The sequence below is a fragment of the Aspergillus versicolor genome, assembly GCF_001890125.1.
Source record: "Aspergillus versicolor CBS 583.65 unplaced genomic scaffold ASPVEscaffold_3, whole genome shotgun sequence".
In the NCBI taxonomy this organism is placed as follows: domain Eukaryota; kingdom Fungi; phylum Ascomycota; class Eurotiomycetes; order Eurotiales; family Aspergillaceae; genus Aspergillus; species Aspergillus versicolor.
The window spans coordinates 2,512,038-2,537,189 of record NW_024467526.1 but is presented as its reverse complement, the minus strand read 5'-3'; the positions used below and the strand labels follow the sequence as shown (position 1 = coordinate 2,537,189).

At 51.0% G+C, this 25,152-nt stretch overlaps 8 protein-coding genes across 8 annotated transcripts; 4 read left to right on the top strand and 4 right to left on the bottom strand.

The window, feature by feature from the left end:
- Nucleotides 1-831: 831 nt before the first annotated feature.
- Nucleotides 832-1,301, top strand: ASPVEDRAFT_40024 (uncharacterized protein). The gene has a single exon (XM_040812037.1). It carries the CDS (start codon nucleotides 946-948, stop codon nucleotides 1,264-1,266), a length of 321 nt encoding a protein of 106 aa, XP_040666284.1. The 5' UTR covers nucleotides 832-945; the 3' UTR covers nucleotides 1,267-1,301.
- On the top strand, nucleotides 1,266-3,333 carry ASPVEDRAFT_128594 (putative G-patch domain protein; the record flags this gene model as incomplete). Its single annotated transcript, XM_040806563.1, has 6 exons — nucleotides 1,266-1,328; nucleotides 1,410-1,509; nucleotides 1,563-1,762; nucleotides 1,809-1,869; nucleotides 1,917-2,260; nucleotides 2,305-3,333. 6 exons carry the CDS (start codon nucleotides 1,266-1,268, stop codon nucleotides 3,331-3,333), a joined length of 1,797 nt encoding a protein of 598 aa, XP_040666283.1.
- A 121-nt stretch (nucleotides 3,334-3,454) lies between these two features.
- ASPVEDRAFT_51693 (DUF3433 domain-containing protein) lies at nucleotides 3,455-9,241 on the bottom strand (the record flags this gene model as incomplete). Its single annotated transcript, XM_040814517.1, has 6 exons — nucleotides 3,455-4,102; nucleotides 4,531-5,229; nucleotides 5,283-5,423; nucleotides 5,472-5,810; nucleotides 6,769-9,116; nucleotides 9,196-9,241. The coding sequence occupies 6 exons, from the start codon at nucleotides 9,239-9,241 to the stop codon at nucleotides 3,455-3,457; spliced, it is 4,221 nt and encodes a 1,406-aa protein (XP_040666282.1).
- Nucleotides 9,242-9,934: 693 nt separating this feature from the next.
- ASPVEDRAFT_82083 (glycoside hydrolase family 55 protein) lies at nucleotides 9,935-12,668 on the bottom strand (the record flags this gene model as incomplete). Its single annotated transcript, XM_040817134.1, has 6 exons — nucleotides 9,935-10,696; nucleotides 10,749-11,222; nucleotides 11,281-11,646; nucleotides 11,708-12,129; nucleotides 12,195-12,469; nucleotides 12,529-12,668. The coding sequence occupies 6 exons, from the start codon at nucleotides 12,666-12,668 to the stop codon at nucleotides 9,935-9,937; spliced, it is 2,439 nt and encodes an 812-aa protein (XP_040666281.1).
- Nucleotides 12,669-15,842: 3,174 nt separating this feature from the next.
- ASPVEDRAFT_27241 (putative pH signal transduction protein PalI) lies at nucleotides 15,843-17,799 on the top strand (the record flags this gene model as incomplete). Its single annotated transcript, XM_040809995.1, has 3 exons — nucleotides 15,843-16,032; nucleotides 16,091-17,267; nucleotides 17,325-17,799. 3 exons carry the CDS (start codon nucleotides 15,843-15,845, stop codon nucleotides 17,797-17,799), a joined length of 1,842 nt encoding a protein of 613 aa, XP_040666280.1.
- Nucleotides 17,800-17,904: 105 nt separating this feature from the next.
- Nucleotides 17,905-19,526, bottom strand: ASPVEDRAFT_40017 (M50 family metallopeptidase). Its single transcript, XM_040812036.1, has 4 exons — nucleotides 19,250-19,526; nucleotides 18,803-19,165; nucleotides 18,677-18,721; nucleotides 17,905-18,609 (listed from the first exon to the last, which is right to left on the bottom strand). The coding sequence occupies exons 1-4, from the start codon at nucleotides 19,433-19,435 to the stop codon at nucleotides 18,397-18,399; spliced, it is 807 nt and encodes a 268-aa protein (XP_040666279.1). The 5' UTR covers nucleotides 19,436-19,526; the 3' UTR covers nucleotides 17,905-18,396.
- A 283-nt stretch (nucleotides 19,527-19,809) lies between these two features.
- Nucleotides 19,810-20,675, bottom strand: ASPVEDRAFT_27239 (uncharacterized protein; the record flags this gene model as incomplete). Its single annotated transcript, XM_040809994.1, has 2 exons — nucleotides 19,810-20,181; nucleotides 20,250-20,675. 2 exons carry the CDS (start codon nucleotides 20,673-20,675, stop codon nucleotides 19,810-19,812), a joined length of 798 nt encoding a protein of 265 aa, XP_040666278.1.
- Nucleotides 20,676-24,053: 3,378 nt separating this feature from the next.
- Nucleotides 24,054-25,072, top strand: ASPVEDRAFT_126888 (YoaK family protein; the record flags this gene model as incomplete). The annotated part of the gene is made up of 2 exons (XM_040806401.1): nucleotides 24,054-24,390; nucleotides 24,450-25,072. 2 exons carry the CDS (start codon nucleotides 24,054-24,056, stop codon nucleotides 25,070-25,072), a joined length of 960 nt encoding a protein of 319 aa, XP_040666277.1.
- Between the last annotated feature and the right edge of the window lie 80 nt (nucleotides 25,073-25,152).

Sequence of the window (25,152 nt, the reverse complement as noted above, 5' to 3'; positions counted from 1 at the left end):
CGCAAGCTTGACTCCCGTTCTCCCCAGTTAGTCTGCCACAATGATCGAGAATGCACCGGAATCAATGGTACCCCGGGGTACTGCAATAATGGAATTTGCGTGGCTGATCCTCCCCACAAGCTCAGCGCTCGATTTCCCCAGTTAGTGTGCCATAATGATCAAGAATGCACCGGAATCAACGGTACCCCTGGGTATTGCAGGGGAGGTATCTGTGTCGCTGATCCATGATTGAAGATTGCATGTCTCTCATCTGATGTGACCCCAGCTTCCTTCAAAGTTGAAATTGGATCTCGTTGCCACCTCAATGCATACATTCCGGCTAACTCGGTGTGGATTGGTTAGACCCAAGGCGTGTACTGAAAATAGTTTCTAATTAGTGAAAAATCCGGCGTTTCTATTGCCAGCTAACCCGATAAAATTGACATTATTCTCATCGTTCATGGTTCGTTTCTCCAAGGCTTCGTAGTAGTAGGTTAGTAGTAGCACATTGCTCGTAGGCTTCGACACCACCCGAACTTTTGGGTGCTGCATTATAATTCTGCAGGTGCCACTTTATGTTTCCGGTGTTTATAACATGCCCCTACCTACAGCAGCTGCGGTCTGAGCGTTGGATGATTAGGCATTAGAGGGCTAAGTTGGGGCGATGATGTCGAGGTCGTTATAAGGCGGTGTGATTCTGCCGGATAAGCTTGATTCGTCTCCAGCTTTCTTGGACAATCGCCTTCCTTCATCCTCGCGAGTGCTTGTTCCTTTCTCCCCCCAAATGTTCGTTCATAATGTCTTACAGTCGACCAGAAGATACCAGATACCCTCCTGGACCTCCTCCTCGGCCGTTCCCTCGTAGGGACGATAGGGACGGCCGTATGTATGACGACAATTCTCCAACCCGTTCTCGCTCACCTGGCGGTACATACAACCTCCCCGCATATCATTTTCAAAAATATTATGAGAAACACTAGAACAGGACTCACTTTCTGCAATCTACAGGCCCTTCCCGTACTCCACCTCGAGGCCCCGCGGCTGACAGAAGTCGCGACTACCCTCGAGACCATCCCGACTCTAGACCCCGATATCGAAGTCGAGACCGCGAGGAGTTCCGACGGCGGTCCTCGCGGTCACCCCCACGACGACCGCGACATAGTTACCGTGACCGTGATCGCGAAGGTTATCGCTCGCGCAGTCGAAGCCGAAGCTACAGTCGGAGTCGAAGCCGAAGCCCGCGGCGGGGTCGACCACATTATGGACAAGAAAGTAGAGAGGTTATGATGGACGGTTTACCGGTGGACATGGCGGAAGAAGACGTTGGGCAACTCCTTCCCTCCCTTTCTGTCCCATTAATCTCTTTGATCTCATAAATCTGGGGTCCCAGAGTTGCGCTGCATGGTACAAATCTTTCGTTATGGCATGAGGCTGAGAGTCGACGTGATCAACAGATTTCGCAAGAATTGAAAGAATTCTACTATATCGAGGGCTTGGAGGAAGTCCGTGTCATTCGAGATCGCCAGACTAGTAAGTAGTCAGTCGTTCCTCGTGCGGTCCTTGCTGTTTCTGATGCGGCGCAGAAATATCTCGCCAGTTGGGCTTTCTTCGATTCCGAAGTCTGAACCACTCTCGTTCGTTTGTTGAACAGAATTTCCCAACGATATACTTGTGTGGACCGAGGGCGCAGGACGACCGTGGTACCCCAGTGCGCATCGCGTACAGCCGGGAAAGGGAGGACCGCGCTAAAGCTAGGGCTGAAGGAGATTGGACATGCATGATGGTTAGTAGTATCAATTTTCCTCGACAGTCAAGATCTGATGAGATAGTGCGCTATTGTCAATTATTCCACCCGAAATAAGTGTTTCCGATGCCAGGCACCGCGACCAGGTATGCTTCTGAAGTCTATTGATGATCTTTCAACTAACATCATTAAGACGCCGGACCCGCCGGCCCTCCGGGTATAGTTGCTGCGTCTCGAGTAGACAACCACGGCGACAACGATGCTGCTCCGGATAATCAACCCTCTCAATTCCTGCTTTTCCGGGGGCTTGAAACTTCGGTAACCGAAGAGCTCCTGGCCAAGGGGGTCGCCAAGCTCTATCGTCCAAATTCGGAAGGCACTCCCGGTAACCAGAAGAAAGGTGCCAAAGTGGCTTCGACCACCGGCGACTCTAACCTCGGAGCTCGTGATGGTTCAATACGACGTGTGCTATTAGTACGAGACCGCAGAAGTAACGAGAGCTGGCGGTATGGGTTCGCAGAATTTGCTACGATTCAGGTATGTCGTTTTATATCGATAGTATTCCGAGCTAACAAGCACAGGATGCGCAAGCGGCTGTTTCACGGCTTCACTCATTTGAAAAGTTTACCATCTCATCTAGGCCAGTGATGGTTAGCTATATTCACGCAGGTGTTTTCGTGCCGGTCATGAACCCGACTGCCAGTACCGAAAGATTTACTTTCAGCCCTCTGAACAACCCAGCCATGAAACTGATGTACTGGGATGAGGATGCATATGTTAATGAGCTTACGGTATCGACTGACCCAGAACCCCAGCAAGCGCCAAAAAACGATAAACCGACGGGCCAGTCCGAGACGAAATCCAAAGAGGCGGCCGATAAAGCGAAGAAGCGAAAAGCTGATCCCGCTTCCAGCGCCACGGGAGCTAAAAAGATGGCAATGCCGTCTCATCTCCAGTTCTGGAGTAACCGTCATGCGGAATTACACGGCATCCAAAAAAAGGATACTGACGAACAAGTCGCTGGAGACCAAAACCCGCCCGATACAGCCGCTCCGCCGCGTCAGTCATACGCCGACCCCAACCGGAATTGTTGCTATCTCTGCATGCGACAATTCAAGGCTACGACAGAGGTCAACCGCCACGAACGATTGAGTCAGCTCCACCGCGGTAACCTGCAGAAAGAGGAGCTCGTCACCAAAGCCACAAACAAGCTCATAAAACACGGTATCATCCCACAACCGCCCGAGTACCGAGACCGCGCACGCGAGCGTCGCAAGGCTTTCGGCCGCTCCAAGAACGCCGCAACGGCAAAATCGGCTCCAGCAGTGGAACGCGAGCCATCACCGCCAGCGGAAACAGCGTCAAAGGGCGCCTCGCTCCTCAGCAAAATGGGCTGGTCTGCGGGCACCGGGCTAGGCGCACAAGGCACAGGAATGACAGCTCCCATCACAACAGAAGTCTACGCGCAAGGCGTCGGGTTAGGAGCGCAAGGAAGCAAACTTGGCGAGGCCAGCGAGGAAGCCGGCCGCAACACTCGCGGCCGATATGATGAGTTTCTGGAGAAAACAAGACAGACAGCGCGAAACCGATACGAGCAAATGGGCAAGTGATAGGAGAGTGTGTATATGTATAATAACCGAACAAACCCAAACCAATATCATACAGTTGTGGTTTCGACATCCATCTCATTTTAAACGGATATATGCATCCGTCTAAGTGCTTCTCTAACCCTCATGTAGACTTCTCCCCTTCCCCGCCTGACGTATCATTCAAATCCTTCAACTTTCCCCCTTCGATCTTTTTCCCCAAATATCGCATCACCCAAGCTTCAACCTCCTTCTCCATCTCCTCGTCTGTCTTACTAGACTCCCTGTCCCCCTGCGCCATGCTCTTCTTCACATAAGCCCTCATATCCTCAATCCCATTAATCCCCATCGCCCAAAGAACCCCGCCACTAGCCATCATACCAAAACTCAACACATTCACTGTTGCCAGATGCAGAGCCTCGAATGCCTCCATCCCGCCATTTACTTCGGGCTTGTGGTATACGGAGGTTGTGTAGAAGGGCGGGATCGAGGCCCTGAAGCGACGGTTTAGGGCGCGCCGGGTGGAGAAGAGGGAGAGGGCGAAGAAGAGCGCGCCGCCGAAGAAAAGCTTCGTGTTTGTTTGCGGCGTCCAGAGTTTGGGGAGGTCATCGGTGTCTGTCTTGGGTTTGCTTTGTGGGGGTTGTTGTTGAGGCACTTCGGCTTGTGGTTGTGGTGTCGGCGTCGTTGATGGTGTGGATTCTGCGCCGGAGGGTTTGGGGGTTGGATTTGAGCGGAACCAGGAGAATACGTCAACCATTTTGCTTGCTTTTCGTCCAAGGGTATCTCTTCTTGTCTGGTGATTATTGGGCTTTGAATCGCAGCTATTTGCACTGTCTCCTGCCGCAGGAGTATGGGGTGTGGAAGCGGAAATAGGATGAGGATCGGTGGATAACGAATAAACAAACAGACTGGTTAGACAGAAATCCGATTCGCGAAATCAATTCCGCACAATGGAACAATGAAGATGTAGGCTTGATTCAGGAACAGATTGAGAAGCTGACGAGAGGTACTTTTGGGATGCGGAGATTTAGGTCACGTGCGCTGACCCGGCGATAACGCTGCTCAATCGGAGCTAAGCATGTTCCTCCGCACGAAGATACTTACAAATTGGAATAAAGTTCGATATTCTGATTGGATATTATGAAATGTATATAGTAAAGTATGTGTCCAGGGTCAATATCGTGTAAGTCCCGTAGTATATATGTGATGAATCCGTAGCACCTGCTTCTTAGCCCAGTCTACCATATCCTCCGGAAGGTTCTCCATTGAGCAAAGGCTCTCCAGAGAAGGTCTGATAAACCACCCTCCTACGAATGGTGCCATATGTTGAGGAGATTGCTTTGCTTCCCCTGACGCCGAAGGATACTCGATCCGCTTGTCGGTAATCGGCATGGAACCTGTTTGGCTGCCCAAGTAAAACGGCACGCTTGCACAAATGTCCGTCGCCAGGGTACGGATCGTCGCTATAGTATATTGCATATCCTCCACCCGACTAGGCAATAGGGATAAGCAGCGGAATATGATGTTTAGCACCGTGAGTCTAAAAGTGCGGTAGTTGTCCCATGTCTCTGCAACCCAGAGGTCAACGTAGCAGTCGCACCGGCCCTGATAGGCGCCAGATTCCCGGATAGACTGAGGCAAGAATGTGGCCGGGGTCGGTTCCCAGTGTTTGGGTAAGGAGTGAGTCCAACCAATGAACTGGTCATCAATATTGCGGGCGTCGGAAAGAATAGCCTCAACCTCGTCCAGTTTCGTTACATCTGCGCAAGCAGAGAATTTCATCCAGCGTTCTTGCAACTTCACCAACGCTGTAGAGATCATCATCAGTCGCGAAGACGCCAACTCCGGAATGCCAGGTGAAAATGGCCAAACTTCAGGTGTCCGAAGCATCGGCAAAGATCCATCGATGGCAGAAAATACCTAGTTGGTCAGTTCACTTTTAGATGCAAAGGTGGGCAAAGAATGGGGCTTACGATCTCTCCTTGGATTGCATTGGTCAGCGTGTCCGATAAAGCGGAGGATCGCCGTTCAGGTCTACAGCTATTTATCAGAGCGATCGCGCCTCGCAAATGGTGTTTAGGCGAGGGCTTGTTCTCTTTGATAGAGACAAATTCCTGGGCCGTTAGTCCATACATCCCCCGACAACCTATTTAAATACTCACTTCATAAATGTAAAGCAAAACCAACGTCATTAAGATATCATCATAGTTCTGTTCAATATTTCCCTGCAGTGCAAGGCGAGTAAGTGATAGCGCCTTTCCAAAGCACTGCTGCGCAGACCGGAGTAAGCTCTCCTGTCCAGTCCAGGCAGCAACTCCAAAATAGGCCACTGCCAAGGAGCTCATGCGCAAGGCCGAACCAAAGGGGGCAGCTCCATATAACTGAGGAAGAAGTTCCATCGATCCCGGTCGTATCAACGGGTCTCTAGGTGTGTAAATGTACGAATTGAAGAATAAAGCGGTTACGGTCTCTTCCATGGGCAGGTACAAACCACCGGGAACCTGCGGAGAGATGATGGGGCCTGATGTCACCGGGTAGAATGGTTGAGGTGAAAGCTCGGAACTAGGCGAATTCGAACTTGAACTTGAGTCTGCCTTCACATCTACCTCGTCACGTTTGGGGAGGGATTGCACTGTCAAAGCAGTCGCTGTGTTTCCACTCCTGCGGTTGAATGCTTTCTGGGGTCGCAACACCACATCTAGTGGGTGCGGATACCCCGGGCACACTCGATCTGAGCGAGTGCAGGCATTGCAGTGGGGGCGCGTCTCATCGCACTGGGAGGCAAAATTAGCCATGGCCAAGGATAACGAAATGGACGGGATTTGGTTGGTTACTTTGATGCGTCTGGAGCGGCATGTCTGACAGCCAGTACTAGGCCTTCCGGGGTACACCATTCTAGTGCGAAACGTTGAGTAACGTATGACAAAAACGATCTATCAATGGACCCAGTCCATTGTCGATGGACTTCATATGGACTACAGCACTTTGCTCAGCTGAAAGGAGGTGAGTCGATGACTCGCAATTCTCCATTAAAAGCAGCCTAAACCACGTGGTTTCACGTGTTGTCAGACAGACAACGTGACTCCAGCAGCCCTAGCTCATCCCGTTGGCAGAGGCAGTGCATACATCAAAGTGGAGTAAGAACGGATCAAGAGGAAATTTCCCTTTGCAAGTTGTGATAACGCCATGCTATGCTAAGTACAGGGTAATGCGACTTATAAGCCGCAAACTAAGGAGAGGGGAAAAAGTCATGGAACAACAGAAAAGCATCACCATACATCATTATCATTATGCTCGTCAACCTAGGATATCTATTCGTCGCAGTCATACCATAAACCCATCACTCATATCTCACAAGTAAACGCATTATTTCATCGTGCCAGTAGTAATGAGCATATCAGCACGTCCCGGTCGACTATACCGATCAATGCCCAGGTGCTCCATACCATCGCGTCCCACGTAAATCCCAAAACCGTACTTAGGATAATCCTTGTCGCCTGGTGGAGTAATGACTAACCTCGTGACAAGGTCTGTTCTGCTACGCGGCTCCCGCAGCAGCTTATCCGAAAGCAGGGGGCTCTGGTAGAGGAAGCTCATCTGATCAGCAAGGGTGCTGATATCGTGTGGCAGATAACGACGACGTCCAGGCCAAATAGCCAGAAAAGAAACCATGTAAACGGCACAGAACCCAACAATTGCGTAGAAAGCGGGCATTACAGATGCAATCTTGATCCCATCTCCTGGGTAGGTAAGCGCGATAAAGACGCCGCCGGCCAGGATTGGAATAGCTCCAGAGACAATGCTCATCAGAGAGATCCAAGCTACCTTATAATGCTTGTTGGCGAGCGCCGTGAGGGTGACTTGAAAAGGTAAGAGAGAAGAATATGACAGTAATAAGCTCTGCTCTGCCGAGGCTCCTTCGGGGGAAGACAGCATGACGTATGGCTGTAACGCACGAAAGTAGAAATCGATATGCTGCCATGCAAGAAATAGAAGGTTCCCGATTAGCGCGGGAATGAAGCTGTACAGAAAGTTGGAGGAGGAAAAGGCGTTTATTGAAGGCCGAGTTGGCAAGTGTGGCTTAAACCCTCCTTCGACGCCGTTGCGAACGAAGCTGACGACAACAAACGCAATAAACAGCGCGCAGATGATAACTGTCCAAACAACAACAGCGGCTTTTCGGAGGAACCATGGGGCCCATCGGTAACGGATGTTCGGCGAATACAGCCCCTCAGAGTCGTCCTTTCCAGATTCATTTTGCTTCTCGGCATCAAAAGAAACTTTTGAGATATGTTCTCGACGGTGTTTTGGTACAAGATGCAGGGAAGGGTTTCCAACCGTACCACCAACCTCTCCAATTCCGTAGAAAATCTCTGGATGACGTCCTTGGGATAGCTTCCAATAACCCAGTCGAAGCTTTCTCGGTTTCAATGCCTCACCAACATCGGTATCAGTCTCCGTACCCTCAAATTCAGGTAGAACATTCGAACGCTGGATAATGGTGATCAAGTCGGCAAGGCAGATAGGGTCCCACATCAACCCCGACCACGTCCGTAGAAATCGGATCATCAGCGAAATTAGTCCTACTGCGAGCAAACCGTAGACCGCTATCAATACCCAGCCGACTGCCGTCACTGCAGCCCAGCGCCATGATCCCTCACCATCTATAACAAACCACTTAACTTGGTAAAGACAACCAAGGAGTGGCACCGCGATGAAGTTGGAAAGCCATATAGAGAATAACGAAAATCCTACCAACGCCTCGCCATGAATGAAATGCGACAGATCCGGAAGTAAGAAATTTTTTGGCACAATCGATAAACCCTGTAGAACCTTTTTGTAAGGCCGCTCGGATCCCATTATCGCGAAAGGTATTATGCGATAAACCGCAGCTTGGATGACGAATGTCAAAATGGAAATGAAAATCCCCAGAATTTGAGGGAGAAATTCCACCACAAAGTACCGCGAACCGCCTCGCCCGTCGTACCCCCAGAAGCCTTGGTGATCTTGAGACCAGACATTGCTAAAGGCAATGCCGGCGATCATCAGCAGAACACAAACGATTGCCATGCCCAATGCCCATGGTCGAAGTATAACAGGTACAAAATCTAGCGGTGGGTATATTAAGTTCCCCTCCGGCGGGTCAACTGCAACAAACGCCTCTGGGTCAACGGAAATCTGAGGGTCCCTTTCTGGCGGCAATTGCTGCTGCTGCGGCTGCTGCAGTGCAGGCGTTGGGGCACGGACAAAATGGCCCAACCCGCCATCCCAGACCAAGCGCTCAGTCGGAGTCGACCCAAGTTCACTTTCGGTCGACCTTCTTGCATCCTCCTCTTCCCCTTCTCTGGTGAGCTGATTGATAGCGAAGCGAATGTACGGCGAATCATCGTTCCCGGGAGTCGGTCCTCGCCCCGCATAACTGTCTGTCGGATGCCCTCCACCAGCCCCGTCCAAGGATAAACTGGGATGTGGATTTACATTCCTGTTCTCGGTCGATTGCGTTGCACTATCAATCTGGGTAACATGGGTTTCCCGCTGCTCGGCCGGTATGTCCAGGTTCTGTTCTGCTCTCGGGACAGGAACGGGAGGGGCTAGCAGCGTCCGAGACACGGTGGGCGATGAGGTCCGCGATACAGGATGCGAATTCGGCGTTGCATATCGCACTACGGTCGCTCGACTTCTGCTACTGGCGCCACTCGCACCACTCGTTGACCGTGTAGTAGGTGTGTGGTTGGAGAGTGAGTAGTAGTCATCCGAAGCGGCCGCGGACTGTTGCGACTCGGAGCGAAATAGTTGCGGTCTGCTTGCTGCGGAGTGTAAGTTAGATACCCATGTTGATTTGAATATACTTCGAACCAAAATAGGAAGTAGACTAGAGTTACTCACAGCTGACTGTCCTCAAGCTCACATTCCCAGCTCCCGGGGCAAGCATGGCGGCGGGGTTGGCCGAGGAATGTATGCAGCAAAGCTTCACTTGCAGGAATCGAGATACATTCCGGGGGTCGAGGGTATGGTCTTGATGACGACGAACCAAAGAGATAAAAACTCAATTGACAATAGCCGAGAGAATGCGAAGAGAGGACGAAGCTCGTGTTTCTGGGCTTGAAAGCGAGAAGGCTGGCTTATGGGTGCGTTTGCCAGCCCCCTCCAAGCCCAGCCACCCACCAGCGAGCCCGACATGGAAATGAGGCGAATAAGACTGAAAGCCACCGATGTTTAACATGGTCCCCGATGATTGGATATCAGACTGAGACGGCCATGACGTGGTTGGATCGTTAAAGCTTAACTGTTGGGTTGGGTTTTTGGGTGTTGAGTTGGCAGGAGTTGGCCGAGGCAAGGAGACGAAGCTCTCCATTGCGGCCCAAGAAGCAGCGTCACTGCGCACCACTTTTTGAGGCTGGACAGTATTTTCTGACATTAGAAAGCAGTCTATATTAAACTATGAAATTATCCTTGACGTATGTACTGCCCTTCCGATCCATGCTGAGGTCCAATAGCGAACAGTAACTCTATGCTTGTCCTCCCCAATGCAAATGCTGTTGGATTCTCGTATTAACGAGAATTAAAAAAACGAAAAAAGAAAACACATCATGCAATGCCCACCGCTTTTTTTAAGAGTCGACACTTATGCAGCGTAAAGGTACGCGGCGACGACACCTCCCCAGCCACCGGAGTTTTCTTCTTCTGTCGCGATCGCGCGGTGGCCGTCGAGCACCATGTTGATTGTGCTCTTGGTGTTCGTTCCATAAAGATAGACTGCTGACGAGTCCTGAATCTGGATGGCATTCTTCTGGCATTTCCCATTGTTTGATTGGCAGTCTCCGCCGTTGTTGAAGAACACCCAGTTGCAGCCTCCATAGAGGAAAATGTTCGACGAGCCATGGATCCGCTCAAACAATCCCATCCGACAGAGGGCGTCTCCCTCAGCACACTGTGAAAAGTCGGGGTCACTGTTGACAAGGTTATCCTGCCAAGGAGCAGGGGCCAGCACGTTGCCTGGGCCTTGCCAGTATGCCGATTCGCTCTGCTGCATGGTGGAAAACACGTTGTGCGCAGATTCAAAGTTGTACTGGTAGAGCGTATGGTGTTCGAATCCAGTTCCAACGAGCCAGGTGGCAGCGGTCGCTTCCACGAGGATGCCGCGCCCAGTGGCAATAATTTGACCGTTCTCACCGTCAAGGTCATGGTCCGCTGTCCATCCCCACATGTTCTCGATATAGGCAGAGGAAGTACTGGTGAGATGGAGGGTGGCCCAGGCTGCCTTGCACTTAGCTGGGCTTCCTGCACATTGGCTCTCAACTTTGCTTCCGACTGCACCACCAACTCTGATATGACTGTTCCAGAATCCGACGTCACCAGGCTTTGCACCGGCGATGTTCACTTCGATCTGAATCATGTAGCGTTAGTATAGTAAGGAGAAGGTGCCTAAGGATACTAACCATTTTACAACCAGGAAGAATATCCCCAACCGTGAACATCATGTCAGTCACCTGCGCGATGCCAACATCCCCAGGGTATCCGAACCTGACCATAGGCCGAACAGCAGCCGGGTTCTGGAATTTCACACCAACAGCACTGATGGTTGAAGCAAAGGAGTCACCGACAATGCGTCTCCCGGCGGGAACAAAGATAGTGTCCGTCACCATGTATGTTCCAGCAGGGAAATAGATTACGCTGCAGCCGGCGCTGTCTGCCAAGATATCGTTGATATTCTGCGTGTCATCAGTTGTTCCATCTCCGTAAACCGGTCTGCCCTCGACGTTCTTAATGTTCAAAACTTGGCTAGCAGAGAATTCCTGGAATGTCGGGGCCGATTTGGTGAAGTATTTGCCTCCTGACACCAGTGATGACGAACGCGGCGTGGTAACTGTTTGACCGTTGACCCGGTGCATTTGGGGGTCCCCAGGTTTATACTACTCTCACAGTCAGCCCGACATCATCGGCCATATATCCAAAGCAGGAGTCTCTTACCAAGTCCCCACGAACCCAGGTGTTCTCAATGCTGCCACTCACGATAGTATTGCCATCCACAGTCACTGTAGCGCCATTATTCTGGACGTTTTCTAGAATAACCGAATTCCCAGCGCCCTCCGACTTGCCAGCAATGACGAAATGATCCAGCCCCGAGGCGCTGGAGTCGACCACGGTCAGAGATCCGGACGTGCCAACCGCGTCAATACCGGTACGGCCGTTGTAGAATTGGCAGCCTAAGAAGATGATATCCGTTCCACCTGCAATTACGCCAGTTTTTGTGCCGCTGAAGACGATATTCTTGAATACCCATTGTTGTCCGTTGAGCTTCATACCGACATCTCCACCATTGAACCGTAAGTCATTCTTATTTATTTGTCAGTGTTTGGTTCTCCATACAATGAATACAGGCTTAGGCTTCACTTACCACGATGATATTACTGTTGTAATCGTACTGGGTGGACAATCCGATGTGGGATGTGGGATTTGGTGGCATATTGAACTGGACGTTGGCCAGCTGGGTCGCTTGGCTGACGGTCCAGTCAAGGAGCGTAAGAGTCGTGCCCGGGTCAATGCCAGTCGAGTCAAGCACAATGTTCTTGATGCCAATATAAAAGTTGATGGTCCCGCCATAGTTGGGGTCCTTCGCGTATACCATATGGTCACTGGAGAACCCAGGTGCTGCTTTCAACACAGGGGGGTTTGTTGGGTCTCCCATCAGGACCGTTCCGACGTACAGCTGGAGCGCGTTCTTTAGTAGATAAGTGCCTCCGGGCAGGTAGATAATCGCAGGTTGACCGGTTGTCCCCATTTTATGGGCGTCTCTCGCCGGGCCTCCAGAAGGACCGCCTAATGACCCACGTCGTCAGTTTATTTTGGATTTATCTGCGCATGTTTTCTTTTTCCGCCTTTACCTTTGATCGCATTCTGGATAGCTTCCGAAGCATCGGATTGGCCAGTATTGTCGGCATGGTAATCGGCGACGACATTGCGGAATACCTTGTAGCTTTTCTTGTGTTCCGGCGCGAGGAAGGACGACTCGCCGTTGTGCTCGATTTCCTCATACCAGAATTTTGAGGAACCCGAGGACGCGCAGCTGAGCGGCTCCCGGTTTGGCGAGTGAGTCACGTTAAGCAACTCTTCCCATGGCCGTAGAGTAGTGTCCTGGATGTCAAAGGGGATGCCTCTTCTTCTGGAGTTAGTTACCAGATCATTGCTCATCCAACGCGTAAAGATGCGAGTACTTACAACATATTCGCAGGAGTATACGCTTCTTTAAGCAACGCATCAAGGCCAGGGATTAACCTGAACTTGTCTTCCTGGGCAATAACGCGGGCATTGAAGCAGAGCAGCAGCCCCAGCACCTGAAATAGAGGAGAGAATGTCATACTTGCAGTAGGGCAACAGTTCTCTATTCGATATCAAGCACAAGAGCCGACAACAACGACCAATTCGGGGCGGAAACTAGCTGCCTGGGACCCCGAAATGGTCAGAATATCGAGACAGAGAGAAAGGACGCGTCAAATCAATGGCCCTGTCCCTTTCTTTCTTTATTTATAAAGCCTAGCCAAGTCTACAAGATTCCTGCATGCCTCAGATGGGGCCAGAATAACAAATTTGAGTTGAGATATCCCTCGCGACGGGCCCATCATGAAGAATCCAGCTGGTAATATCTGTTGCTGGTATCAATTTACAAACAAGGGAGGACAGCTCGTGATGAATTGATGATGTACTCTCTGAATATCGATAGCCTTGGCCTTTATCAGCTTGCAGTCTGTAGCAGGCCGAAGCTCCAGTACGCTACCTCGGATATTCCCATATGCAAGGGCACACGGGCAATTGTGCTAGGGGCAGGCAAATTGCTCCAGATGCTCATATTCATTGAGGTGTTCAGAAGCAGCGCTAACTTATTCCCAGGCTATGCGTTCGTGAAGCCCCAATTACTATGAAAAAAGAGGGTGGTTTCCGGCTTGGCTTTGCAACGAACGGTGGTGGAGCTGTGAATGGTGGTGAAAGAATGGGTTGCGCACCAGCATTCCAGCGGAGTCAAAACAAGCAGCGCAATTTCCTCCCCGAATTCTCTCTTCGAGCCGCGGCTGGTCTCTATTTTCTTTTCTGGATATTCCATCTTTGCTCCACTTTCCGGGCCCAAGACATTCCAAGTTCAGTGATATTTCGCGTCCTGACCAATGCCGCGCGGTTTCTGTTTCACCCTCGCTCAGAGTCAAACCCTATATAGCTAGGGATCGATTGAAAAATGCGGCACTCTTGGGAGTTAGCAGCCTGCGATGAACTCTCTCTTGCTGGCCACTGGTCGACATTTCGCTTCTCGGGGACTAGCTGATTGCGCTGGTCGCCGCTGACTCCTAAGCATGTTTTTTTGGGACTTATCCTGGAGAACTGCCAGAAGGCACACATTCTAATGTAAGTTGGGATCATCTTCGCGAAATTTGGTCCATTGTAAACTGTAGTCGATTCATCTTATCCACCTTTACCCATCAGGATCGGCGTCCAGTCTGTATACAAGCCGAACGGCGAGGGCCCATTGGATGAAAAAAGTTGCGAGAAAAGCAGGACATCATTGAAAATGGAACTATTGCTCACGCAGCTTTTCCTTTCCCGATCTCATTTATATAGTGTAGTACTGGCGATAAATCCTTTCGATATCGTGTATATGACGAGAAGAATCGTCGGCGCAGACGAACACACGGTACAAAACTTACATTTTAACAGTCAACAGCTTAAATATAATTCGACTAGGATACACATCTTGGCTGTGCAACCTAGTATATTTCTCTGAAGGGGTCGCGAAACGCTTGGGGGTGATTTTGGACCGTACGATCCATAATGTCCCAAACTATAACACTCGGATGTGATTGTAGCATATCCTGGCTGGTCTGGTAGGTACTATTCGGGAATACTGTTCACCATAGCCTGACAATTTCAATAATTCACCTTGGCTATAAACGTAAGCCCCTTCATCAGAATCAAATCAGGGAATCTTGATTCCGTTCCTTGGTTTCAATTGATTGTCGCAATAGCAGGAGGCAGCCATGCCTCCGCATTATATTGTACACTGCATTTTGCATGTTTGCTGTATCTGGAATATGCACTCCGGAGCAACTCCGTATGGGTACCTTAAAAGAGCATCATCTCGGCTATGCTGAGAACACGGCCTGCATCGACTGTACTCCTGGTATCGCTTAGGGTTTATCCAAGCTGTGAGGGTAGTCCCCAAGCGAAAGGGACCGATTTATACTTCATTCTGGCCAGACCTAAACGACTGGTCGACCCCACAGTCGTATCCTGCCAACGGAGGTGGAGCCTCTTGGAGCACGGGCTCGAAGTCTGTGGACAAATTGAAAATTGGAGTTGACCGGTTGACTTTGTGTTCCACCATTCTAAAACAAGCGGGCCTAAGACTTGCGCGGAAAGAAGTTTAAAACAAGTGTATCAAGTCTCAATGTCACGCTGATTTGTCTCAAGAATGGCCCCAAGAGAAAATTGGCAACTCCCGTCGTGGGGACGCCTCGCGTCATCAATTTCGCAAGAGCGCCCGATCGGACAGCCGATCTTTCTCGTGTCTGTCTTGGGCTCAAACGCATCTGGCCCTCTGCGGGAAAAGCAATTAGAACTCGGCACGATATTAAGGGGTGCCTTTTTTACTGTGTTACCGGCTGGGAATTAGATGACTGGCTGGATCGTGGATGCAGCACGGTCCTGCCTCGCCATGTTCCATTTCAAGTTCCATGGCATCTCGCAGTGAGACCGACTCCAATTGACGGAGACAGTCCTAAGGAGTGGGACTCGACCGCAAGGTCACTTCTCCTGGACAGCGAATCACGATGAGACGTTTAAGTGCAAAGTCCCTTTAGCTATCTCAGGTATCGCTTGTTCTAACCCGGCTGGGCTCAGCCCCCATGGAACCCTGGAATCGAGTCGAGAAGGCATCGAGGGTCTTTGGGGGGAGAGACAAGTCGTGGGAATCGTAGAGAGCAAGAACGGCCGTTCGATAAGGTAGAAGTGCAGAATGCCTACCTCGTAGAGATATGACAATGCAGATTGCAGAGCAGAGCAATGTGGGGGCGGGAGGTGATTAAGTCATCAGCAATTCCCCGTCCTCGAGTCCTTCGCCTCTCCAGCTCCGTCTTTCAATCAGTCAAGTCGCCAGTCATGGCTGTGCCTTGTCATTCCATCCTTTAACTTAGTCGCTAGCCACATACTGCCTGCATTAGTATTATTCTTTCGCTCTTTTCAACCTTTTCTCTTCTCTTCTCTTGTCTGGACAAGAGCTATTATCAGCCTCCCCGCTACGACTATCCTCCCCTCCGACCACGGTCTCTTCCTGACACCCTCGTCTCCTGTCACCCCCTCAGTTTCCTTCCCGGAGAAGCGCTGCTGCAGGCTAATGTCACGCTCAATGTTGTAACTCCGGAGGTCGCGTTTAATTATCCCGTCTACGTGTGCCGCTGGATTCAGGGTCCCTTTTCTGACCTGACATTCGTTCTCTTCTCTTTATCTGACAGCCAAGCAGCTTTCGCGGCTGTTTCGCGCTCCTCACAATGTCACTCAAACCCGCGACCCCGTTAACCATACTTCTTCTGGTCGCCTTTGTCCTTCTTCTTCTCTCCGTGATATCGACGCCTATCGTCAAGAATATTCCACTGGCAACATTTGACAATGTTGAATATGGTGTCTTTGGCTACTGCAAATCAGGCAAATGCACCGCGATCCATGTTGGATATACCACAGGTTTGTTGCGCCTATTGAAACCCACGTTCGGTTTGCTGGTCGCTAATATTGTCGCAAGAGGAAATTAAGAACACTGGGAGCACCGATGGCGACTTCAATCTCCCTTCGGATGCTCGAAAATCCCTTTCCTCCATCCTTATCGTGCATCCGATCGCTGCCTTTCTCACTCTGATATGCCTTTGCCTCGCTGCTGCTGCTCATTTCCATGCCCCGTCGCATTCTCCCCGCTATCTTCTCGCCTTGTTAATTTTACTCCTCCCGACTCTTCTTGTTTCGCTGCTTGCCTTCCTGGTCGATATACTGCTATTTGTGCCGCATTTGTCATGGGGCGGTTGGATCGTTCTCGCCGCAACAATCATCTTGGTCACATGTGGTGTCGTTACCTGCGCAATGCGCCGAACTCTGGTTAGTCGCAAGGCTCGCAAAAGGCGCATCGCGGAGAATGCCGAAATGAGTGGACAAAACTACTACAATCGCCAAAATGCAGCAGCAGCCGCTCTAAATGACCCCAAGCCGATGGTACCGGAAGCAAAAGAGACTTTCGTCACTGCGGCCCAGAGTCCAGATTCCTCTGGCCCTACGTTTGCCACCTTCCGCACCAACACCCGGGAAAGTGACGATGATCGTACGCCTTTGAACAATGAAAACGACCGCATTGTTCAGGACAGCACGTACCCAGTGCGTTATAATACCCCTCGAAATGACTTTGGCAATCCTTTACCGCCAGCGGCATACAATTCGGCGTCTAGAACGCGTACACCTGGCCCTCCAGACTCTAGAATGCGCGATCCATATTCGGATTCTCGAAGAGTTCCGCCTCCAGGCTTTGCCTCCCGTGGCCGTGGTGGGTATCCACCCCGCGGAGGCTATGGACGTGGCGGACCTTATGGAGGCCCTTACGGGCCTAATTCCCGTGGCCCTCCTCCTGGAAGAGGTGGTCCTATAGGCCGCGGAGGTCCTCCAGTACCGATGGGACGTGGAGGGTACCGACCACCACCCCCAGCAGGCGGATATGGTCCGGGTGCACACCCAATAGTTGAAGATGAATACAGCTATCGCGGACCATCGCCTCGCCAACTATCCCCAGGCCCACCCGGCCAGGCCATTGAGATGATGCCCCAGCCGCGGCGTGAATCCGGCCCTCTGGAGGACATGCCTGGTCCCAATCATGTACATGCTATTTCGACCGACAATCAAGAGGAACCTATCAGCCCCTCAGTTTACAGCCGGACAGCGTAAGCCCCCGTTAGTTCAATATCATGCCTAGGGTCTACTAATTACGTTCGATATAGGTCGTACGTTCCGCCTCGAACAAACTGGACACCGCACGCGTACCAAGCCGAGCCAACTCTACCATTCCAACCCAACCCGCCGGTTCAGCCACGCCATATCCGTTCCAATTCAGGTAGTTTGTATTACGAAGATGAAGACCCCGTGTATACGAGTCAAAACGAGTCGGCAGTTGGCAACCCACGGTTGCCTTCTGCGTTGACACCAGGCAATACTGGTGAGCAAAAGTCGAAGGAAAATGAGGTGGAACGTCCCAGCTCACCTGCTGCTAGCGAAGTAAGCCATTTCACATCAATCTCCGAGCGGCCAATCAACCCAAAGTGGCGACCGCCGCCTATGCCGGCGCAAGCTGTCCAGCAGAAACGCGACGTCTTGCTCGAGAACAACCCCGATTTTGATCTCCGAGCCGGCATGGGAGCAGGCGGCCGCATGCCACCACTACCGAGCGCAAACAATTCGAGATACCCAATTCCTTGAATAACTCGGTTTTTTTTTTTTTTTTTTTTTTTTTTTTTCTTATTTCCCTGTGTTTATAATTGGAAATTGGCGTCTGGTGTTATAAGGGATGGCAGGCCGCCCACGGACTATTCATCTCCCCGTTTTTGTACATTTACTTGGCGTCACATTCCATCTTAGTTTCGTCCTGGAAGGCTAGGGTATCGATGGAATAGATCAATTACGTTCTTTGGTGGCTTCCTGGTGGATTATACAAACCTGTTTCAGCACCTACAACATAGGTAGATAGCAGCATGGCTATAGCTAATTCAGCCTTTGAAGCCGATTCACATTCACGAAGCAGTCCATCACTTAAACTTGTTTCGAAGACCGATATGTCTTAGTCGCTCACAAGCCTCCGTAGAGCCATTAAGTGTCACTTCTTGCTAAATAGGTAGAATTAACCTCCCTCACTAAGCTGCCCGTTGTGGTATCAAACTGCTAAAACTAATCAACGTTGAGAAGCCGATAACCATCCCGAAACCTATACACGCCGAAAACAGAAAATCACCCATCAATCATTGAACCCATGGTATAATAGAAAAATGCGTAACGCTAATAAGAAAAAAAAACAAAAGTTTAGAATTTCGTGGGCAGGAATCCCTTCGAATCATCCTCCTGCTGGCTAAACGACTGTGGGAACGCTGCAATGCCAGCAACGATTGCGATAGCAATGAAAATGAGAGAAACCAGCGACCAGAGGAGACCCCAGCAGCGCGAGGAGCCGCCGTAGCGCTGGGCGAAGACACTTGCGTCTGAGGAGTTCACTTTTCGGAGGATTAGGTCGTCGCACTGTATACCGAGCAATTCAGTTAGCCTAGTCCCGTGGTATGTTCAGTAGTAGAGGGAAAGGACTCACGATATCCCAGACACTGTAAAGCGCCGACATGACACCGATAAAGAGCTGCGCAGCAAAACCAATTAGCATCTATCAACATCGACATCCTCTCGCACTCTCCCTCATATATGAGTGAGGCAAACTCACAACAACCCATCGAAGCGCCTGCCCATGCGCAATGAACCAGCAAGCAACCAACAGCCCGACAGCCAACAGCACCGTGATGATGGTCAGCCAATCCCTACGCGCCCACCAAAGTGTCAACAGAAAGCACACGCCGAGAATGATACTCGCGACTTTACTCGCGGTGATGTTGAACCCGGCGAAGATCAGCAGCGCCCCGATAATCGACGACCCCAGGTACCCCGCCGGCAGGGTGATTGCGGTCATGCCGCCCTGCATGTGGGTGACGCCGCCCTCGTGGGGGTCGAGAGAGATGGATTTCACGCGCCCGCCTGTGCAGCAGGCTGTTATCGCATGGCCGAATTCGTGGAAGGCGATCACGAGCATCTGTGGAGAGCGGGGGGCGGGGTTAGTACATTTGGGGGGAAAAGGGGCAGTATAGGGGCAAAGTTGCATAGCTGTATAGCGCACCTTGAAGGGCCATAGAGAGTATCGCAGAAACGGCAGATTCCAGAGAATAGCAATCACAACGACATAGGCGGCCATAACACCGAGGGTAACGGCCTGGGTGTGATTGACGGTGAGGTCGCGCTTGTAGAGGTGGGATTCAGTCGCCTCAACAGCGCGTTGAGTGAGGAATTCATGATACGGTGCCATTGCTATAGCTTAGCTTATCCTCTTTTTATTTGGTGATTTTCTTGTTAACGAGCGTGTTTGAAGATGCTCAGGAACATTTGATGGATTTATTGCAGATAAATTGGCGCCTGATCTCGGTTTTAGTCTACGCGTCTGATGATGATTCTTTCCCCAGGAGGGATTAGCGTGTGGCTGGACATAACGGCCTTGCGAGTTATTTTTGGAATAGCGCGTGTGGCTGGGGCGGGTCGTCCTCTTTGTCCAATGAAAGAACGGGAAGAATCTACACAGGGCTGAAGGCGAATGCGTGTCTACTCCGTACTGTCGAGGACGTAAGTTACTTGTATTTGGTTGAGCATTCTTCGCGCCGTCCAACGCGCATTCAAGCCAACCGACTATTTGCTCTTCTGCCGCCTCTCAAAGAACTCAGATAACATTCGCTGCCCCTCTCCGTCGCTCTCAAACGACTCCGCAAAAGCAGGAATCCCAGCTTCAATGGCACTGTCTAGACCAAGTTGTTCCCACTGCCGAATAAGCTTCTTCTGCTGGCGAACGGCACCTGGCCCACTCCTGTCCAGAAGCTGAATCCACTCGTCCACCGCGTGGTCGAGATTTTCTGGCTCGACGACCTTCTCCACGAGACCCCACTGAAGCGCCGCGGCGGCGGAGATGTTTTCACCGAGCATCAATAGTCGGCGTGTTCGTCCCCATCCGATTAATCCAGGCAGGAGGGCCGCTTCCACAACGCTGGGAATTCCAACGTTGACCTAGATATCTCAGCTTTGCTCTTCTGAGACTAAAGACGTGGAGAGGGTGAACATTTAGGTAAACGTACCTCAGGCATACCAAACACTGCGTTTCGGCTGGCGACGCGGAAATCGCAGCTCGCGGCAATCTCCAGACCTGCACCCAACGCATATCCATTTATACGTCCTATTACTGGCACCGGGCAGTCTCGGATGCTCTTACATGCCGTGTGGACTTTCGTGATGAACTCCCGGGCGGTCGCTGGCGAAGCCAGGGTGGCCATTTCCCCAATGTCCGCACCACCAACAAACGACTTTGTGCCATGCCCCGTTAATATCACGGCGAGTAGATCGGGGTGGCTCTGGTGGATAGTGCGTATTTCATGGGAAAGAAGGTTTAGAAGATGCGAGTTCAGACTGTTCAGCTTGGATGGTCGAGAAATAGTCACCGTTGCAATAGGTCTGCTGCCGCTTGTTCGACGGATAGTGTTCGTGATGATAGTCCCTGCTGTCATGTTGGCGTGGACGACACTACACGCTTGAATGAGATGTACAAGATAGATAGATACCTCTCGCTGTCGTTCATGCTGGCCTTTGCTTGGAGAATGGTTACCCCGCAAAACTCTAATCTCAACCGAGGGTACAGTAGAGCCAGAATCTCCGATGTCCGCTTCCGCATACCGACATTACAGCTCAAGTGAATATAATATAGAGTATTTTGGCGGAGAGACAACAAATACGCCGTAGAGTTGCATTCGCTTCTATAGGCATTTGGGACAAGTTACCCACGAGCAACAAGGACGCTCAGGTCAAGGCTCCAGTCAGTCGAATATAGAGTGGCTATGTTTTATTTTCTCTGGGATTTCATTTTGGCAGGACAACTGTTGCCTTGGAGAGGAATGGAAACAATCTACCGGAGATATTCCGAAGTTTGAGAGCAAGGTGCCGGCATCTCTGGAATGGCCTGCAGGCCAACGTCAGTCACAAATCCTGCGTCTACTGCTTCATTGGGATAAAGAAGTGCTTGGCTTGAATTCTCGTCTGCTCACACGGAAACAGGGTGTGGTGGTCGCCTGGTCACTCTGGGGTGTTGTGACTCTTACCCGTGTCCGTGGAGAATCATCCTTGTTCGTGGCTTGGACATCTTCCACCTGAGGATCGGAACATCGTAAGAATCCCCCGTGACTCCAAACTTCCCCGCCAAAGCAGGCGTGGCAGGAAAGAAAGCCGGGATAGATATGAAGACCCTACCATTTCCTGGGTGTCTTATTGGTCGGGGCACTTTCCCACCGGTAAGGGGGTGATCAGCAATTACTTAGCAAAATTATGTCAATTCCTTATCAAGCTGACAAGCAACGTTTTGGATTTAGGATTTCCAAGGTGAAACGCCACTCCGCGCCGATATGGATCTCAATTCAGGAATAGGCTCTTGGTCCGCCGCACCGCTACCCATCGCGATTGGTTTCGTGGAGTGGGCTCAACATCCAAAAGGGTAAAAGCATTGCTTCTCGCTGATAAGCCCAGAAATGATGACGCGCAAACGTGAAGCTGCAAGAGCGAAGCGCCGAGGATTGCCCCAATGACACTGGTCGATGATCACTGACAAGAAAAGTCGGGGAGAACAATATCCCCCAAGATCGGGAAGATTCGGTGCAAGGATGCAACCAGTACGCACCAGCAAGCACGAACAAAACAAAGTTGCCTTGGTCAAGACGATAAGTCCGCTTGGTCTATTTGCAGCTCAACACCGCAATCGGCTTGGATTCCACTCAGATTCACGACGATGAAGCCCGCCAAGCTTGTTCGCGCCCAATGGTGGATTCAGAGTATGAGGAATCGCGTCGGCCTCGACTCGCTAATACGACAATTGTCAGCCACCGAGAATGGCTTGAACATTCTCCATACCGGAAAACGCAATGACAGGGTCATCAGGCATGAGAGCAGCATGGAACGTGATAATCCCGGACTGCACATCTCATACCGAACAGTGTTTCCTTCCTTGGCGCAGTTTGATACTCGTTGGGAGCCAGAGCATTGCTTGGCACCGACATGTTGTCGCCAAAATCAAATCACACTCAAATTTCCTCTTTTTTTTTTTTTTTGTTTACGGTGTCGATTGTATGGAAGCTGGAATCCGGGGCCCTGAAGCCTAGAAATAGACCCGTCGATCATAGATAAAGATAACGGGCCATTAAAGGGTTAAGTCCGGATAGCCAGAGAAGCCTATCCAATGGCGAATCTCCCGATGGCCGAGCTGACCCCTCCTACCCCTGAATTCCGCCTCGCTGGAATTTGCGTCTTGTGGTCTTGTTGCCCAAGGGATGTGCCAAGCCACATTCGATTTCATGGCCGACCAAACTTGGTTCAGCTCGTCAGCGCAAAGCTAGACGTCGACGCGGCTGGCTAGCCGAATAGGGCACATGGCAATTGAGGCTGTGTCTGACGAAAGTTGACAAGAGTCTCGGCAGAGAACCATAGTTTAGGAATCATAGATCCGGCATCTTGCCAAGCACTCCGGGAGCCACTAGGCTTGTCTCGCAAGTGGGCGACTTGAATTGAGGTTCCCGCTGGTGAGGAGACTAGTGGATGCGCCGGTTCTCGAGCTGACGATCCTCTTGGCAGCTTATACCAGAGGAGGCCAGAAGGGGTGGCAGGATCCTCAATCACGGAATCGCAGGAAAAAACAACGAGAAAAAAGCGAGAGAAGAGGTGATAGCTGGTGTCATATGGTTGGGTGCCGAGTGCAGATGATAAGAAAGGTCGGATGAGTGTTAAAGTTGCTGGCGGCTGAGGCTGGCGTCGGGCTCTCTGTTTCACCGGGACGCCTTGGAGTAACCTCACTTCCTCACTTCCGTCCTCAGCTCCTTTCTCTTGGTCTTGCAGAACTTCGCCTCTTCTCCAGATGCTCAGGACCGGGATCGTCCCTCGCTCCCGTCACCATGAGGTCCCCATCATTCGCGCCAAGCGCTCCACCATCGCGGAGGAACAACTTCGAATCGCCGAACGGCCTGTTTTTGGACAGAGAATATAACGCTGCCTACATCACCACTACCTAGTTTAGACGTCTCTGCCTTGGCATTCTCCACCGATCGACCTCAAGATAACGAGTAATTTGAATGGCGAATGACTGTTGGATTTACCTTTATCACGGTTGGGCTCGGGGTTAACCACCCCGCTGTCTGTCTCTGTTGTAACTCAATAAACGGAAATAGGCCAGAGCGTGATGCCTATGAACAATGTGCCAAGGTAGATGCCAAGAGAACCTCCGTGAGATACGGAAATCCAGATGTACCCAAGCGTCGGGGAGCCTCGAAAGGCGCCAGCCAGTGGACGGGGAAGGTTATCCAGTCTGGCGTCACCGTTCAACCAGCTGCCTGAATGTAAGGCAATGCGGTCTCGACTCACACGGCCACTTTGAAACACAACTGTGTAACATCAAGCACGAGGTACTGTACGAATATATCCGGGTATGCTCCGGATACCTGTCAGATCGGCGAGGATGCATCTGGTTGTTTTGTCTGAACCCGAGTTGGACTAACGAGATTTAAGAATATGCTCTTGGCGTCGTTTCTCCTGCCTTCTATGTGGGATCCCAGTCAGACATGGACCCATACGAAGGGGGTTGAAATTGTCTTGAACCGAGCCAGGTGAGGACACGATCATCTTATATTGAGTGCCGCTTGCGCCCCAACAGCCTGGATCTTTCACCTATTCTGTCATATCCCAATATAGTTCTCTCAGATCCACAAGCCTTGTGGTTTGCTTGTTAAAACAATCTTATCTGTACCTTTTCCAACCTTACAAATCAGCCTTAAGAGTTCACTGAGGGCAATATCATAGCCCTTTCTCCCCCCTCTGCCACACACAACATGCAACGTCCTCCCAGATCCTCGATGGAGATCGAGCCCGCTACAACAGCCCCCGATCCCAACAACAACCGCCTCACATACTGTGATACTACTGCAGGATCTCTACCACCACAATATGATTCCAAGGAGACTGGGGGGCTATGGTCCGTAGGGGGCAGTACGACTGTCTCCCTTGCGGGTAACCCAACTACACTCTCCGACGAGGAGCCTATTACATGGCAGTCAAGCCTTTCTAGACATATGAGGTGCAACATCGACCCCCACTACACCGATATCTTCCTCATTATGTGTGGCTTCGTTAGTGGTCTTGTGGACGGGCTGTCCTTCAATGCATGGGGCAGTTTCAGCAGTATGCAAACAGGTAAGTCAGCAAATCCTGGTCGATATCAGCCTACAACAATGTTCTCTAACCCCACCTAGGGAATACTGTATTTATAGCCCTAGGCGTATCCGGACAACCAGCTTATCCTGCCTACCTCTGGGCCAAATCCCTAATCGCTGTTACCGTTTTCATCATGGCAAATATCCTCTTTATCCAGGTAGGCCGCGCTCTGGGTTCCCGCCGTCGATCAACCTTGATACTATCCTTCGCGGTGCAGACTGCTGCCATCCTTGCGGCTGCTCTTCTGGTCCAGCTTGATGTTGTAGACCCGAAGCCGGAAGACCCTCGAGCTCCAATTCAGTGGATGCAGGTCCTCCCAATATCCCTGTTAGCCTTTCAAGCTGGAGGCCAGATCGTTGCGTCCAGGGTTTTGGAATTTGACGAGCTTCCAACCGTCGTGCTTACTACCTTGCTCTGCGACTTGCTCGTGGACCCAAATCTGGGGGCTGCTCTAAAAGCTAACCCTAAACGCAACCGACGGGTTGGGGGGTTTCTTGCTCTCTTTATCGGTGCAATGACAGCAGGAGGACTCTCAAAGGTGACTAAGATGGCGGCAAGCCTCTGGTTCGCTATGGGAATTAAACTAATAATTACCGTCAGCTTCTTTATGTGGAAAGGAGAGCGTACCAAGAAGGTCATCAACGGAATCGGGTCTGTATGATGTCTCCTTTGCTCTGCTTTACCTTTACTTTATTTCACTGCACATGTTCTTCGTCTATTATTCCTTTTCTCATTACTGTG

Excerpts from the sequence above, each read along its gene's own strand:
- ASPVEDRAFT_40017 (XM_040812036.1), bottom strand. The coding sequence starts at position 19,435 with ATGGCACCGTATCATGAATTCCTCACTCAACGCGCTGTTGAGGCGACT. Across the intron at positions 19,166-19,249 it reads ACTCTCTATGGCCCTTCAAG|ATGCTCGTGATCGCCTTCCA; the intron begins GTGCGCTATACA and ends CGCTCTCCACAG. Across the intron at positions 18,610-18,676 it reads TTTACAGTGTCTGGGATATC|TGCGACGACCTAATCCTCCG; the intron begins GTGAGTCCTTTC and ends CTCGGTATACAG.
- ASPVEDRAFT_40024 (XM_040812037.1), top strand. The coding sequence starts at position 946 with ATGAGAAACACTAGAACAGGACTCACTTTCTGCAATCTACAGGCCCTT.